The following is a 15,189-nucleotide window of genomic DNA, read 5'->3' on the forward strand; positions in this document are numbered from 1 at the left end:
GGGCGCAGCGCAGGTGCGGTCATGTTTTGATTGACAGCAGACACCCTGACGCCGGCCAGCTCTTAAAGGGGGAAGGGTCAACTTTGACTGCTGCCATGCCCTGCATACTGGAGCCCTGCAGCTAGGCCTCAGCACTACTGGTGTGTCAAAATAGCGCCTGGAGCAATGGAGAGGGCCCGTGAGCGAGCGCAGCGCTTTTCAGAGCATGCTCTGAGTGTGCTCATTCATGGTGTGGAGAAGAGAAGAGAGATCCTGTGCCCGGACAGTGGCAGGAAGGCTCCCAGGAGCCAGTACAGGAGAGCCTGGGGCAAAATCGCCCGCAGGGTGTCATCCACCTGTGATGTCCCCAGGAGTGCGGACCAATGCCGCAAGAAGTACAACGACCTCACTCGGATGGTGAAGGTGAGTACCCTTTCCAGTGTCCCCCTCATCCTTGCATGTGCACCTCACATTATGGGCAAAGGGACCTCAAAGGCCTAATGGGCAGCCCTCCTCCCGCAGCAATGGCACTTGCATGTTCATCAATAGCACTTTCTGCACTTAACACACTGGCCAAGCTATTCGACCATGGGAGGCAGTGCACCCAGCAACAGGGCACCACACTGGCTAAGCTATTCGACCATGGGAGGCAGTGCACCCAGCAACAGGGCACCACACTGGCCAAGCTATTCGACCATGGGAGGCAGTGCACACAGCAACAGGGCACCACACTGGCCAAGCTATTCGACCATGGGAGGCAGTGCACACAGCGGCAGGGCACCACACTGTACTTAGAGGCCGTCCTTTCTCTTGCAGGCCAAGCTGGCGAGCAATGTAAGGAGCCATGCTGTCACTGGTGGAGGCCGTCCCGAGTACCAGGCGCTCACTGATCTGGAGGAGAGCGTGGCATGACTCATGCGTGGCCGGGTGACTGGCCCTGTCGTGATCGGCGAGGCGGACCCTGTACTGGTACCCACTGGTAAGGACATGACCGGTTGCACCTCTCTCATTGCCCTCGCGCTTCAGATCTACATCCTTTCCCACTGACCGACAAATGCGCATAATGCACCACTCAGGCCGCCCTCGCTGACGGCCTGTCCTCACTCTAAAGCTACTCTTGTGCCTTCCTGCTTTCAGCTGGTGAGGAGGAGGTGGTCCCTGAAGCGCAGAGAGCCAGGCCCTTGGAGGAGGAGGACGTCGAGGACCAGGAGGAAGGCGGCACATCGGGGGAACCCTCCTCCGCGCCAGGGGATGGCAATGGAGGGGAGACGTCTGGCCTGCAGGAGAGCCAGGGGGAGGTGCTGCAGGGGAGGGCCGAAGCTGGTCCCAGTAGGGTGGACGCACGCGGGAAGGCTCCGGCAGCACGCCGGCCTTCTGCCCAGAGGGGGGAGGTGTTGGTGGGGAGGGCAGAACCTGGCCCAAGTGGGGTCGATGCACGCGGGAAGGGTCGGCCAGCTCAGCGGCCTTCTCCCCGGAGGGAGAGTCCGCCCTCCAGTCCGGACACGGTCCTCGCCCAGGAGGTGCACGTCCTCGATGAGATGTCGGCGGCGTCTGAGCGGCGCCACCAGGAGTTCATGGGGGTGGTTGACCAGATGCCTCACGCCATTGAGTCCCTGGCTCAGAGTGTGGTGGCTTTCGGGGAATCACAGGCTAGGGGGTTCGAACAACTCACGGCAGCGCACAACAGGGGTGTCCAGCAACTGGCCGCAGCGCACGACAGGGGTGTGCAGCAACTCGCGGCAGCGCAGGACGCGGGTGTGCAGCAACTGGCGGCAGCGCAGGACGCGACTCGCGAGATGAGTGGTGCCGTCCAGACACTGGCAGAGCTGATGCGGGCACATACTAGGGCAGTTCAGGCACTCACTTCTGCCACACTCGCTGTGGCACGGAGGCATCGCCATGGCACCCGCCGCCCTGCTGCAGCACAGCGGTCTGGCCTCCCCCAGATTGCTGCGCTTGCTACACTGCCAGCCCGGCCGAGTGCCAGTGTCTCTGGCGAGCAGCGCGCACCTGCCATCAGCCAGCTTGCCCCCAATGGTGCTGCCGACACTGCCACTCCCCCAGCCAAGGTGCGACGAGCTGCTGCTAAGACTGATGCTGCCCAGCCACAGCAGTCAGCAGCCGGCCCCTCCCGGGCCAGGCCTCGTCTAGGCCGGCCACCAAGGGCACCTGCCGACACGCTTTGTGGCCCTCATGAGCCTTCCCCCAGCCTCGCCACACCCGCAGGGCCCAGGTTGAGGCGGAGCAGCAGGTCGGCCAGGGGCCGGAGAAGCCTGTCTAAGGACTCACCCTCTCGGCACACCCATTAGAGTGTTGTGAGAGCGGTTTCTTTTATATTGGGGGGCTTGTGTTGTGGGGGGCATTATTTTGTTAAGGCCGAGGATCAAGGCATTTTTTGTTTTCATGGGGGTGTCTCTGTTGTGGGGGGGGCTTATTTTTATAAGGCCGCTGTTGAAGGCCTTTTGGATGGGCAAGTTTTGTTAGTCCTCCCCAGGTTTTGGGAGTGACAGATGTTTTTGACTGTTTTTTGGGGGTCTTGTCTGTTTTTCTGTTTCATGTGGGAAGGGCCCTGAGTTTGTGAAATAAAGCTTTTGATTTATTCAGCATGTCCAGGTGTCATGTTTGAAGTGGTTGTTGCATTAACCGGCTGAGGGCTTGCGGAGCGGCTGCCTCAGGTGCGTTCATTGCCACAGGCCATTCCCTGACAGGGGGCCTAGAAGTGTCGATCAATAAGCCCCCGGCGGACGGCCCTTGGCCCTTGTCGCTCCCTCCTGGGCTGGTCCTCCTCCTCCTCCTCCTCCTCCTCCTGCTCGTCCTCCTGAGGTGGTGGTGCAATGCCAGGTGGCAGTGCCTGAGTCCTGTGGATAGCCAGGTTGTGCAGCATGCAGCACACGACGACGAACTGGGAGACTCTATCCGGCGAATACTGAAGAGATCCTCCGGAACGATCCAGGCAGCGGAACCATTGCTTGAGGATGCCTATCGTTTGCTCGATTATGTTCCTTGTGGCTTGATGGCTTTCGTTGAATGCCTCCTCCGCTGGGGTCCTGGGCACGCAGAGCGGGGTCATGAGCCATGTACACAAAGGGTAGCCCTTGTCCCCGATAAGCCATCCCCTTGGTGGAGGCTGTGCCTCGAACATGTCAGCCACAGTAGCCTGGCGCAGGATAAATGCATCGTGGCTGCTTCCTGGGAAGCGGGCATTGACAGCTAGGATGCGCTGCCTGTGGTCACACACCAGCTGTACATTTAGGGAATGGTAGCCCTTCCGGTTGCGGTAATCCTCGGCATTGTGGATAGGTGCCCGCATAGCCACATGCGTGCAGTCAATGGCGCCCTGCACCATGGGGAAGCCCGCGATCCTGCCAAATCCGACTGCACGCTGCTCCTGCCTCTGTCGGGTCATGGGGAAGGAGATGAATTGGTGTCTCCTTGCGTAAAGTGCATCGGTGACCTGCCGGATGCAGCGATGTGCGGCGAACTGGGAGATGTTCGCTATGTCCGCAGCAGCGGCTTGGAAGGAGCCGCTTGCATAAAAGTTCAGAGCCACCGTGACCTTCACTTCCACCGAGAGAGACGTCCTGCACATCAGCTGTGGATGCAGATCTGTGTGAAGTAGCTGGCAGATCTCTGCAACCACCTCCCTTCTGAAGCGCAGCCTCTTCACACAATGCACCGCAGTCATGGTGAGATAGGACACCTGCTGCCGGTATTGCCTGAGTGGGTAAGGCCTACGTTGCCGACGCCTGATGGCCCCTCTGCGTCGAGGCATGGCTGGCCCTCTCTCACAGCGTCTGCGAGTCCTTCGCACATAATGCTGCAACTGAGGGTTGGCCCCCCATACAGCCCCCATAATAAAGTTGAGAACAGATAAATCACAATGAATCAAATGTCAAAGCACTGGCCAGAAGCCAAAAATACCTCTCCTATGTTGTCCCAAATCAGTAAGCTCTGTTCCTTGGTCTCTGTCCAGAAATCCAAAGCAGTAAAGTCATTGCAGCAAAATGGCTGGGCTTTATAGGTCAGTGTAAGTGGCCTTTAATTAGCGCTCCCCGAGGCCCACAGGGCCTCTGTTGCGTTCCACTTCACAGTTCTTAACAGCGCCACGCCCACATTGGGTGGGCGCCACTGAATTTCCAGTTTGGGGCGCACAAACAGCGTTGCACGACGAAATGACGTCATAAGCTGCGCGCGCAGCTGAGTGGGCGCAAACACTTTGCGCCGGCGCTAAATGTCAACTGAATTTGGGCGTAGGCGCAGATCGGTCTGCGCCCGGGCGCTAAGTGCCTAGCGCTGGAAATATAACCCTCTTATGGCGTTAACGGCTGGTGAACGCAACTGAATTTCTAGGCCTGTATCTTTTACTGTTTCTTCTGCTATTTGCTTTGATTTTGTGTCTGACACGGGCAGCGCAGCAGTGACCATACTCACATGAACATCCACGTCTTCCTCAGTAGAGCTCACATGATTCATTGTGGGTGCTCAGGATAGTGCATCTGCTAACACTATATGTGTTTGCCTGGTGTGTAGATCAGTTCAAAGTCATATCTTTGCAGCTTCATCATGAGTCGTTGAATCCTTGGAGACATCTCATTCAGATTTTTTTTTAATGATGGCAACCAGTGGGCAGTGGTCTGTCTCAACTGTGAAGGTGGGAAGTCCATATATGTAGCCATGGAACTTTTCTAGTCCAACTACCAAGCCTAGGCATTCCTTTTCAATCTGGGTGTATCGACACTCAGAGTCAGTCATAGACCTGGAGGCATAGGCAACAGGCTTCCAATCTTCACCCTCTGCTTGTAGCAAGACCACGCCTAGGCCATCTTTTGATGCATCCGTTGACACTTTGATTCTCTTTGTTGGGTCAAAGAAGGTGAGTACAGGTGTGGTTGTCAGCACTGTTTTGAGGTTCATCCACTCTTGTTCATGTCTTTCTGTCCATGTGAACTCATTTGTTTTATGTAGCAGGTCTCGCAGACAGGCTGCCTTGGCTGACAAGTTAGGAATGAACTTTCCAGTGAAGTTTATCATCCCCATGATGCGTAGCACTCCTTTTTTGTCAGTGGGTCGGGGCATTTTGAGTATGGCATTTACTTTTTCCATATCTGGCTCTATTCCTTTACCAGATAGATTATCTCCTAGGAAAGTGACTTCCTGGATGCCAAACTGACACTTGGCTTTGTTGAGCTTCAGTCCATTCCGGCGTATGCTCTGTAGCACTTTAGTCAGTCTCTCATTGTGTTCTTTCAGTGTGGAGCCCCAGATGATGATGTCATCAACATAGACCCGAACTCCTTCCAGACCTTCAATTATGTGTTCCATCGCTCTATGAAAGATTTCAGATGCAGATATTATCCCGAAAGTCATTCTGAGGAAACAATACCTGCCAAATGGTGTGTTGAAGGTACAGTATTTGGTGCTCTCTTCATCCAGTTTTAGTTGCCAAAATCCTTGTGAGGCATCGAGCTTTGTGAAGTATCTGGCACCTAACATTTCACTGGTGATTTCTTCTTGCTTGGGAATCTGGTAGTGTTCACGTTTTATGTTTGCATTTAAGTCCTTTGGATCCATGCATATTCTTAGATCATTGTTCTTTTTCTTTACACATACCATGGAGTTAACCCAATCTGTTGGCTCTTCGACTTTCCTGATGACTCCTAGTGTGGTCATTCTGTCCAGTTCATTCTTGAGCCGGTCACGCAGGGGTGTTGGAACGCTCCGTGGAGCATGTACCACTGGCTGAGCATCCTCCTTTAGCTGGATCTTGTAAGTGAATGGTAGAACTCCTAATCCTTTGAACACATCCTGGAAATTACTCACTACAGAATCCACCAAATCATCTGGTCTGCTTATGGCACAGTTTATATGGTAGACTCTCTTGACCAGTTCTAAGTCCTCACAAGCTTTGTCACCTAGTAGTGAATCAAGTCCTTCAGCCACAACAGAAAACATGAGATGATGCACTTTGTCTTTGACTGTCACTTTAAGTCTGCATACACCTAAGCTATCTATTTTCTGTCCATTATAGTTCTTCAGTAGTACTGACTTTTTCTGTATTTTGGGCTTTTCTTTCATATTTTTAACGTCACTCATACTGATTAAGTTTGCTTTTGCCCCAGTGTCTAGTTTTAATGTAACTAATGCTCCATTTACCTGCAGTGGCATCATCCATTTGTCCTCTTTTACTGCATTAACTTTATGTTCAGCATTGTCCATTCCAGAGGGCTGCACATTTTCCGTATCCTTTTTGATATTGTCACATGACACCATTCCTACAAAAAATGTCTCACTTAAATCAGTGTCCTCAATCACATTGACTTGTTGCCCTTTCTTTGTTTTTACTTTTGAAAAGCATTGTTTGGCAAAGTGATTCTTTCCATTACATTTTGTGCACATTTTCCCAAACGCTGGGCATTGTCTTGACTGGTGCTGGTAACCACAGCATTTACAATAAAAAATTCCATCCTCCGATTACTTTGCATTTCTGTTCTGCCCACGTTTCTTCCCCTTGTAGGACACAGCACCGACAGCAGCACAGTCACTCATTACAGTTGCATCATTATTAATTTCACTGAAAGTCTTTGCGTGCTGCCGAGCTAGCTCACTGGCATGGCATATTTTCACAGCATCCTCCAATGTTAGTTCGGTTTCTCTCAACAAACGTTCCCTGACCTTTTTATCATGAATACCAAACACAATCTGGTCACGAATCATGGATGATTTCAGTTCAGAGAAATTACATGTCTGTGCTTTCAGTTTCAGATTGGTCACAAAGCTATCAAAAGTCTCATTTTGCTGCTGTGTCCGTGAACGGAACACGTACCTCTCATAGGTCTCGTTCTTTTTGTGAGAACAATGTGTATCAAACTTCTTTAGCACATCGTCCATTTTTTCTCTGTCCTCCTCTTGATCAAATACAAATGTATTAAATACCTCTATCGCCTGCGGGCCTGCAACCCTGAGCAGTAACGCTATTTTCCTTGCATCTGGCATCGTACCAACCCGATGGCAGCAATATAGAGTTCGAATTGTTGTTTGAAAGTCCGCCAATTGCAGTCGACATTCCCCATGAGTTTCAAACCCTCCGGTGGCTTCAAATTCTCCATGTCGCATTTCACAATATTCAGCAGATATTACCAATCCTGGTACCATGTTATGTTCATAAATAAATAGACGTTTTCATTTTGAACAGCTAGCTTGAGCTAGCCATTTATTCAGCCATGTGGACTAGTGTACAGGCATCCATCTTGACTACTGCCTTGTGGGTAGCCCACTACTAAACATACAGCTCCACCTAGTGTACCATTCTAGAATGACATGTTACTGATCATTACAATTGACTTCAATGAATATCAGGCGGGGTGTCTATAACAGGCGAATGACGGGTTACCGCCCATTTTGTGCCACCTTCCAGGTTGAATTTCTACCCCTAGGTTTTTGTACCTCAGCGCCTCTCCTGGAAGCCTCTATCCTACCTTTGCCAGCTCACTAGAAATTAAATATATTCGAAGGCAAAGAAAAGAGGAAAATTTACCAGTTGTAGTGGAGGTGATTGCCCGTGTTATACAGGTGACATTCGAATCTGGAGCACAGAATTCTTCCTCCTGTTCCCCCATTCTGGATTCACCCTCAGATCTGAAACACCTCAGAGCCGAGGCTTCAACAAACAAAACAAGGGAAACAATCAGTCACTGTTCCAGTCGCATTGAACGGACCTAATTTAACAATCTCGGAATATTACATCGAAAGTACAGCACAGAAACAGGCCAGTTGGCCCAACAGATCCTTGCGGTGTTTATGATCCACAGGAGCCTCCTCCCACCCTACTTCACTATCACAATATCCTGCTATTCCTTTCTCCTTCATGTGTTTATCTAGCTTCCCCTTAAATACATCTGTGCATTTTTAAAATATATATATAAATGACCTGGATATTGGAAAAAAAAGTAGAATTTCTAAATTTGCAGATGACACCAAACATGGGAGTGCGGCAAACAGCAAGGATGATACCAATCGACTGCAACAGGACATAGAAAGGCTAGCAGAATGGGCAGACAAGTGGCAGATGGAATTTAATAAAGAGAAGTGTGAAGTGATGCATTTTGGCAGAAGGAACTGGGTGAGGCAATATACACTTAATGGCACAATTTTAAAGAGTGTGCAGGGAGAGAGGGACCTGGGAGTTAATGTGCATAGGTCCCTGAAGGTGGCAGGACATATTGAGAGAGTGGTTAGCAAAGCATATGGGATCGTGCATTTCATAAATAGAAGTATTGAGTACAAAAGTAGAGAAGTTACGCTGAACCTTTATAAATCGCTGATTAGGCCACAACTGGAGTATTGCGTCCAGTTCTGGTCACCACACTTTAGGGAGGATGTAAACGTCCTTGAGAGGGTGCAGAGGAGATTTACCAGAATGGTTCCGGGGATGGGGGATCTTCGCTACAAGGACAGGTTGGAGAAGCTGGATTTGTTTTCATTAGAGCAAAGGCGGTTGAGGGGTGATTTGATCGAGGTGTACAAGATTATGACAGGTTTGGATAGGCTAGACGGGGAATGTCTGTTCCCACTAGTTCATGGTACAAGGACTAGGGGACACAGATTAAAGGTTTTAGGCAAGAGATTCAGGAGGGAGGTGAAGAAAAACTTTTTTACGCAGCGAATGGTAAGGACCTGGAAATCGCTGCTGATGGAAGTGGTGGAAGCGGAGACACTCAATGTTTTCAAGGGGAGACTGGATAGGCACTTGAGGGAAATAAAGTTGCGGGGCTACGGTGATAGAGCGGGGGAATGAGACTGACTTGATTGCTCTGCCAGTTATTGTTACCTGGAAGCCTTGTGCCGTTGTTGCACAGTTTGTCCTTACAACAGGTGGGGTTAGGAGCAATTGGAAACCCCAAATCAATTGGTTCAGCGGATTCACAAATGTTCTTGGATACACAACCTTTGATGGCATTCAATGGAGCAGGTGCTGGTAACAGAAAGACACAGGTCATTTATAGTAGGTCTGTTGTATAATAGAGCATCGACTCACCACACCTCCCCTGTGGAATTGTGGGTATAGACGCTGCACAGCATCCAAGCACACAACTGAAACATTTACTTATTTTAACACAAACTCCAATGACTGGGATTGGAGTTCAGGTCTGGTTTGTCAAGGTTGCTGTCACGGGGCCGTGTAGACATGGGGCCATGCTGTCCGGGCAAGGTTGTTTCTGGACGCAAGTGCAGACAGACGAGGCGAGAAGCAGATATGCAGTCTTAAATAACAGTACTTTACTAGAATCACACAGGTAAACAGTTACAAAACGTAGGAGCTCAAGACAAGCTACCACATAGGCAAATGGCTAGTCAAGATAGGAACACAAGACAAACTACCGTGAGGCAAACGGCTTGTCAAGACTGAGCTCAAGACAAGCTACCCCAGGGCAACCGGCTTGTCAAGATCGGAACTCAAGACAATCTACCATGAGGCAACCGGCTTGTCCAAACTGAGCTCAAGACAAGCTACCACAGGGCAACAAGCTTGTCGAGACTGAGCACCTTATCAAGACTGAGCAACTTGTCAGCACCTTGTCAAGACCGAGAACAAAGGGAAAAACCACAGAACTAAAATACAAGCAAAACATAACACAGATAAACAGTTATAGACATAGGAGCTCAAGACAAGCAACCACTAAGGCAACCGGCTTGTCAAGGCAAGCTACCACAGCAACAGGCTTGTCGAGACTGAGCACCAAGTCGAGACGGAGCACCTAGTCGAGACGGAGCACCTAGTCGAGACGGAGCACCTAGACGAGACGGAGCACCTAGACGAGACGGAGCACCTAGTCAAGACCAACTCCCTTGTCAGGACTGAGCCCAGAGGGAAGAAACCACAGAACTTAAATACAAGCAAAAACAGGTGAGACCAATAAACCAGATAAAAGGCAGTTAAGTAATAAACAGGAGAAACAAGTAACAATTAACAAAGGGAAACCAACCAGTGAAGGTCACACAAGCTCATTTTGGACCTTGCAGTCAGAGGAGCAGGTTGTGTTGCTGAGCTGCTCCTGCTGCTGCTGTGGGGAGAGAGTGTGTTTGCTCCAACCTCCCCCACCAACTCATCAAACTCATCAACATCATCAACAGAGGTGCCTGGAGAGGAAGGAGTGGAGGACAGAGGAGGAGGCCAGCATTGGAACGGGAGAGGCCTTTTCCATCACTGCCTCCCAATTCGGCCTCCAGCCCAGGAGAGGGAGAGAGGGAGAGAGGACATGAACAGCTCCACTTGGAAGGAGGGGAGGAGCTGCAATTCCAAACATCTGCAGGTGGGTGTCCTTGTGTATTCCCCCCCCTAAAGACTTTTTCATTCTAGGCGGGGGGAGGAAAAGAAGACGGTCCGAAAGCCTGGCCTGGGTTGGCTGGAGCCTGCCCAGGTGAAGCTGCTTCCTGCTTCCTGCTCATCGAAAAGACCTGGTGTGGGCTGAACCTGGGCTGTCTCCAGTCTGCCCAGGCGAAGACATCTTCTCCCCCTGCCCGAAGACCACATTAAAAGACTTTGCTGTTTACCATCGGGGGAGTACACCCTGCCGACACCCACCCACCACCTATCATCGTCGAGTGGGTACCCTGCCTTTGCGGCCCCCCCCCTCCTTCCCACCCCCCTCTCTCTCTCTCTTTGTCCTCTCTCTGCCTCTCCGATAGGCACCTCCCTTCATCTTATTTATTATTTTCCAACTGAGCAGAGGGAAGAAAGGGCCCCCTCCCAATTCATACCATCAAGGGGAGAGGTGGCCCAGTACATTTACGCTCCCTCTGCTCAGGGAAGATCTTATTATCGTACCGAGGCCATTTTTGACACCTTCGGGCCTGTGACTTTTGGGGTGTGTGTAGCTCTTTTTTTGAGATCCACCCCACTATGGCATCTACATCTGCGGCGGCGACGGGGCTGGCGAGAACTTATGCGGCAGTGGCAGCCAAAGTTGCGGCCGCTCCCGCTTCCGCTGCTGCCCCGTCGCCGTTCCGCCTGCTGACCGAAAAACTTGGGGTGAAGAGGTACACCCACCCCAACATGACAATGCATTAAGGCTATGGCCAGGGTTGTCGGCCCTCCGGCCATAGTCGCCGCCTCAAAAATGTACGGGAAGGCTGTCTTTTTCCTGGAGTCCGAGCGGGCGGTGGCCCTGGCCATCGCCCAGGGGCTCACCGTGGGCGGCACCTTTCTGCCGGTGGACTCGCTGGAGGCCACCGTGCAGAGGGTGGTCTTGTCCAACGTCCCGCCCTATATCGCTGGTGAGCTCCTCCTCCCCCACCTACGTCAACTTGGGGAGGTGAGGTCGGGGATTTCCCTCATCCCGCTCGGGCTCTGGGAAAGCAGCCTTCGCCATGTCTTCTCCTTCCGGCGCCAGGCTTTTGTCCAGCTGGCGCGGGAGGGGGAGACGGACGGGGCTTTCACGGTCCTCCACGGGGGGATCCCGCACCGCGTCTTCTGGACGACGGACGGCGTGCGGTGCCACGCCTGTAGGGAGGTGGGGCACGTGCGCAAAAACTGCCCCGCCTCCAAGGCCGCCAAGTCATCTGGCGTGGCCAAGGCTGGCGCCGCCGCCGCTCCTCCTTCCGGGTCTGGCCGCGCCCCCGCTCAATCCAATGCTACCGGGGCGCGGTCGTCGTCGGAGGTCGATGCCATCCTGGCCTCCGGCGGGGGGGAGGAGGGAGGTCGGGTCAGAAAGAAGGCGCGGGACAAGACGCAAAACCGTAGGGTGGGTCCCCCCGCGGAGGGCGTCCCCCATGACATGGAGCCCCTGACGCCAGAGAGCGTCGCCGCGATAATCGCGGAGTGCGGAGGGGGGGGCCCTCGTGGCCGAGCCTGTGGCCGCGACCACCGAGGCGGTAATGCCAGAACCTGCGGCCGGGCTCGGGCCCGGGGGACCCACAGAACTCGCTCCACCAGAGGGAGCAGGGGAGGCCCCTGAAGAAATGGAGGCCTCCCTTTACCCCTCCGCGCTTAAAAGAAGGCGCGACCCCCTGGATGAGGAGGAGGACCGGGAGGAGGAAGGTCCCTCCGGTCAGGGGGAGTCATCGCCCGCCGCGGGCACTGCGCCCCACCCCACCGCTAACACCATTACGGGAGAACGGCAGGGGTCGCCTGTCCCTGGGGAGGCTGAGGCAGAAGCGTCTGCCCAGCTCGTGCCTCCCGGGGATGGGGACGAGACCCTGCCCGTGGGGGGGGTCGCGGAACAACCCGCGGCGGGATTCGATCCATTGCTGGTGGCATTGCTCCTCGATGGGTCGAGTGGCCAGGGGACCGGGCCGGGCGAGTCATCCGATGATGAGCTCGCCCAGAGCGGCCCGGACCTTTCCCAGGTGCTGCTCGACTTCGTCGAGGTTCGCGAAAAAATCACTCCGTCTGCTGGGTCGGAGGCCGGTGGCGTGGCGGAGGGGAGCCCTCTGTCTGTGTCTCCGGCGCCGGGCGACTTGGAGGTGATCGGATGCACGTGTTCTCTCGTCTCTCCGGTCTCTCCGGTCGTTCCGGCGCCTGGGGCGGAGGGGGTCTCCGGACCGCCGCCGCCTTCTGGCCCTGCCCCCCTAGAGGAGCCCGGGGGGGAATCCTCCGCTACCGATCCAGGGGGTGGGATCCGGGCGGAGGCGGGGCCGGCTGTCGCGGCCGGGCCGCCCGATGCGCACTGCGTGGCGGACGGTTCGGCCGCCGGTGGCGACCCCCCGGAGGAGGACGGGGACTCGGTGGTGGGGGCGGAGGAAGATTTAGAATCCATCGCCGATGAGGCGATGGATGACCTCGCGCCCCTCGCCGGGACCCCCCTCGCTCTTATTCCCATCAGGGAGCTCCGGGAATTTGTGGCCACGAGCCAGGGTCGCCGCAGGACCCAGCAGGCCCTCGACAGATGGTCGGGGCTGCCGCTGCTCATCGGGTCGGCCCGCGTCGCCGATAAGACCATGGGTGCGGACGCGGGCGTGAGCCCGTCCGAGCTGCGTCGGTTCCGAGCATTCTTCACCGGGCTGCTAAGGGAGTGGCGGTCGGTTAGCGGCCGCCCTCCCTTCCCCCGTTAGGTTTAAGTAGGGGTTGGTTGTGCTTCTGAAATGAAGATAACCATAGCCAGCCTCAACGTCAACGGCAGCAGGGAAGCTAGCCGCAGATTTAATAACTTTTCGGTCCTTCGGGACGGGAAGTATGCGGTGTGCTTCCTGCAAGAAACCCACACCGTTCCGGGAGACGAGGCCACGTGGCTCCTGGAGTGGCAAGGAGGGGTCAACATGAGTCACCTCTCCAATGTTTCCAGTGGGGTGGCTATATTGTTGGCCCCGCATTTTCAGCCGGAGATCTTGGGGGTCAAGGAGCTCGTGCCGGGCCGCTTGCTCCAGGTCACTGTTCGCCTGGGGGGCGTGCCGTTCCATCTAGTGAACGTGTATGCCCCTCGGGCCGGTGCGCAGCAAGCACGCTTCTTTGAAGAAGTGTCCACTCTTTTGGGCTCCATCGACGCGGGCGAGTGCGTCATCCTCGGGGGGGATTTTAATTGTACCCTCGAGGCGAGGGAACGCACGGGTGCCCAGCCGTGCCCGGCGTCGGTGGGGAAGTTGAGGGACCTGGTCGGGTCCCTCGACTTGGTGGACGTCTGGCGTAATCTCCATCCCGACTCCAGCGCCTTCACCTTTGTGAGGTCTGGGGGAGGAGCGTCCAGGATCGACCGCCTCTACATTTCCCGGGCATACGTCTCCTGCGTTCCGACGGCTTCCGTGCGGCCGGTGCCATGCACGGACCACCACCTGGTGTGGGCGGAGCTCGTGCCGCCACGCGCCGGGGGGGGGTCCGCGTACTGGCACTTTAACAACCTGCTGCTGGAGGACACGCGGTTCCGGGATTCGTTCGGTCGGTTCTGGGCCGGCTGGAGAAGGAAGCAGGGGGGCTTCCCCTCCTTGAGGCTATGGTGGGATGTGGGCAAGGCTGACATCCGTCTCTTCTGTCAGGAGTACGCGAAGGGGTCGACCAAGAGGCGGGAGGCCCGGGTCGGGCAGTTGGAGAAGGAGGTGCTCGACCTGGAGTCCCGCCTCGGTCAAGTCGCCGAGGACCCGGCCCTGCGGCTGGCGTACGAAGAGAAGAAGGGCGCGCTGGAGGACCTGCAGCTCGTCGGGTCCCGAGGCGCGTACGTGAGGTCGCGGATCCAGTTCCTGCGGGACCTGGACCGCGGCTCCCCCTTCTTCTACTCGCTGGAAAAAAGACGGGGGGTCCGTAAGCAGCTTTTGGAGCTGCTGGCCGACGACGGATCTCTGGTCTCGGATCCGGAGGGAATCCGCGCGGAGACCCGCGCCTATTACGGGGCTCTGTTCTCTCCGGATCCGTCCAGCGAGGACGCGCGCAGAGTTTTGTGGGAGGACCTGCCGATGGTCGGCCTGGAGGGCGCCGAAAAATTGGACGCTCCTCTGAGTTTGGAGGAGCTGTCCGGTGCCCTCCACCAGCTCTCTAGGGGGAAGTCCCCGGGGCTGGACGGGCTGACCGTGGAGTTCCACAGGGCGTTCTGGGGCATCCTGGGGGGCGACTACGTGTGGGTCCTGGGGGAATGTTTGGCGACCGGGGAGATGCCCCTCTCGTGGCGCAGGGCGGTGATCGTCCTGCTGCCGAAGAGGGGTGATCTCCGCCTCCTTAAGAACTGGCGCCCGGTCTCCCTCCTCAGCACGGATTACAAAATCTTTGCCAGGGCCATGTCCGTTCGCCTTGGCAACGTGCTGGCCCACATGATCCATCCCGACCAGTCCTACACGGTCCCGGGCCGGACCATTCACGATAACATCCATCTGGTCCGGGACCTGGTCCACCATTCCCAGAGGGCTGGTCTGTCGGTCGCCTTCCTTTCCCTGGATCAGGAGAAGGCGTTCGACAGGGTGGATCACGAGTATCTTTTCGGGACTCTGCGCGCTTTCGGGTTCGGGACGCATTTCGTCGCCCGGATCCGACTTCTGTACACTGCCGCGGAGTGTCTGATTAAAGTTAACGGGTCCTTGGCGGCGCCCCTTCGCTTCGGGAGGGGTGTGCGTCAGGGATGCCCCATGTCCGGCCAGTTATATGCCATTTGCGTGGAGCCTTTCCTGCGCCTCTTGCGGAAGAGGTTGGCGGGATTGGCTGTGCAAGGGCCGGGCGTGCAGGTGGTCCTCTCGGCTTACGCCGATGACGTGCTCCTCATGGTCACGGATCCCGTTGACTTGCGGAGGATGCGG

General features: G+C 55.2%; 1 protein-coding gene and 1 pseudogene across 5 annotated transcripts in view; one reads left to right on the top strand and one right to left on the bottom strand.

The window, feature by feature from the left end:
* The window catches only part of LOC147109759 (uncharacterized), a 1,788,622-nt pseudogene that overhangs the window by 980,394 nt on the left and 793,039 nt on the right, over positions 1-15,189 (top strand).
* LOC147109761 (uncharacterized) overlaps positions 1-15,189 on the bottom strand; it is a 137,427-nt gene that overhangs the window by 36,534 nt on the left and 85,704 nt on the right. For all 5 annotated transcript variants that reach the window (XM_086003879.1, XM_086003878.1, XM_086003877.1 and 2 more), the window contains 2 exons: positions 8,807-8,950; positions 7,514-7,636 (listed from right to left, as the gene is read on the bottom strand). In XM_086003879.1, coding sequence (XP_085860005.1) covers positions 7,514-7,636; positions 8,807-8,950 — 267 coding nt within the window. The remainder of the gene's footprint in view (positions 1-7,513; positions 7,637-8,806; positions 8,951-15,189) is intronic.

This window comes from Somniosus microcephalus, chromosome 12 (assembly GCF_052327205.1).
Source record: "Somniosus microcephalus isolate GS21.2 chromosome 12, FLI_Smic_1.0, whole genome shotgun sequence".
Taxonomy (NCBI): Eukaryota; Metazoa; Chordata; class Chondrichthyes; order Squaliformes; family Somniosidae; genus Somniosus; species Somniosus microcephalus.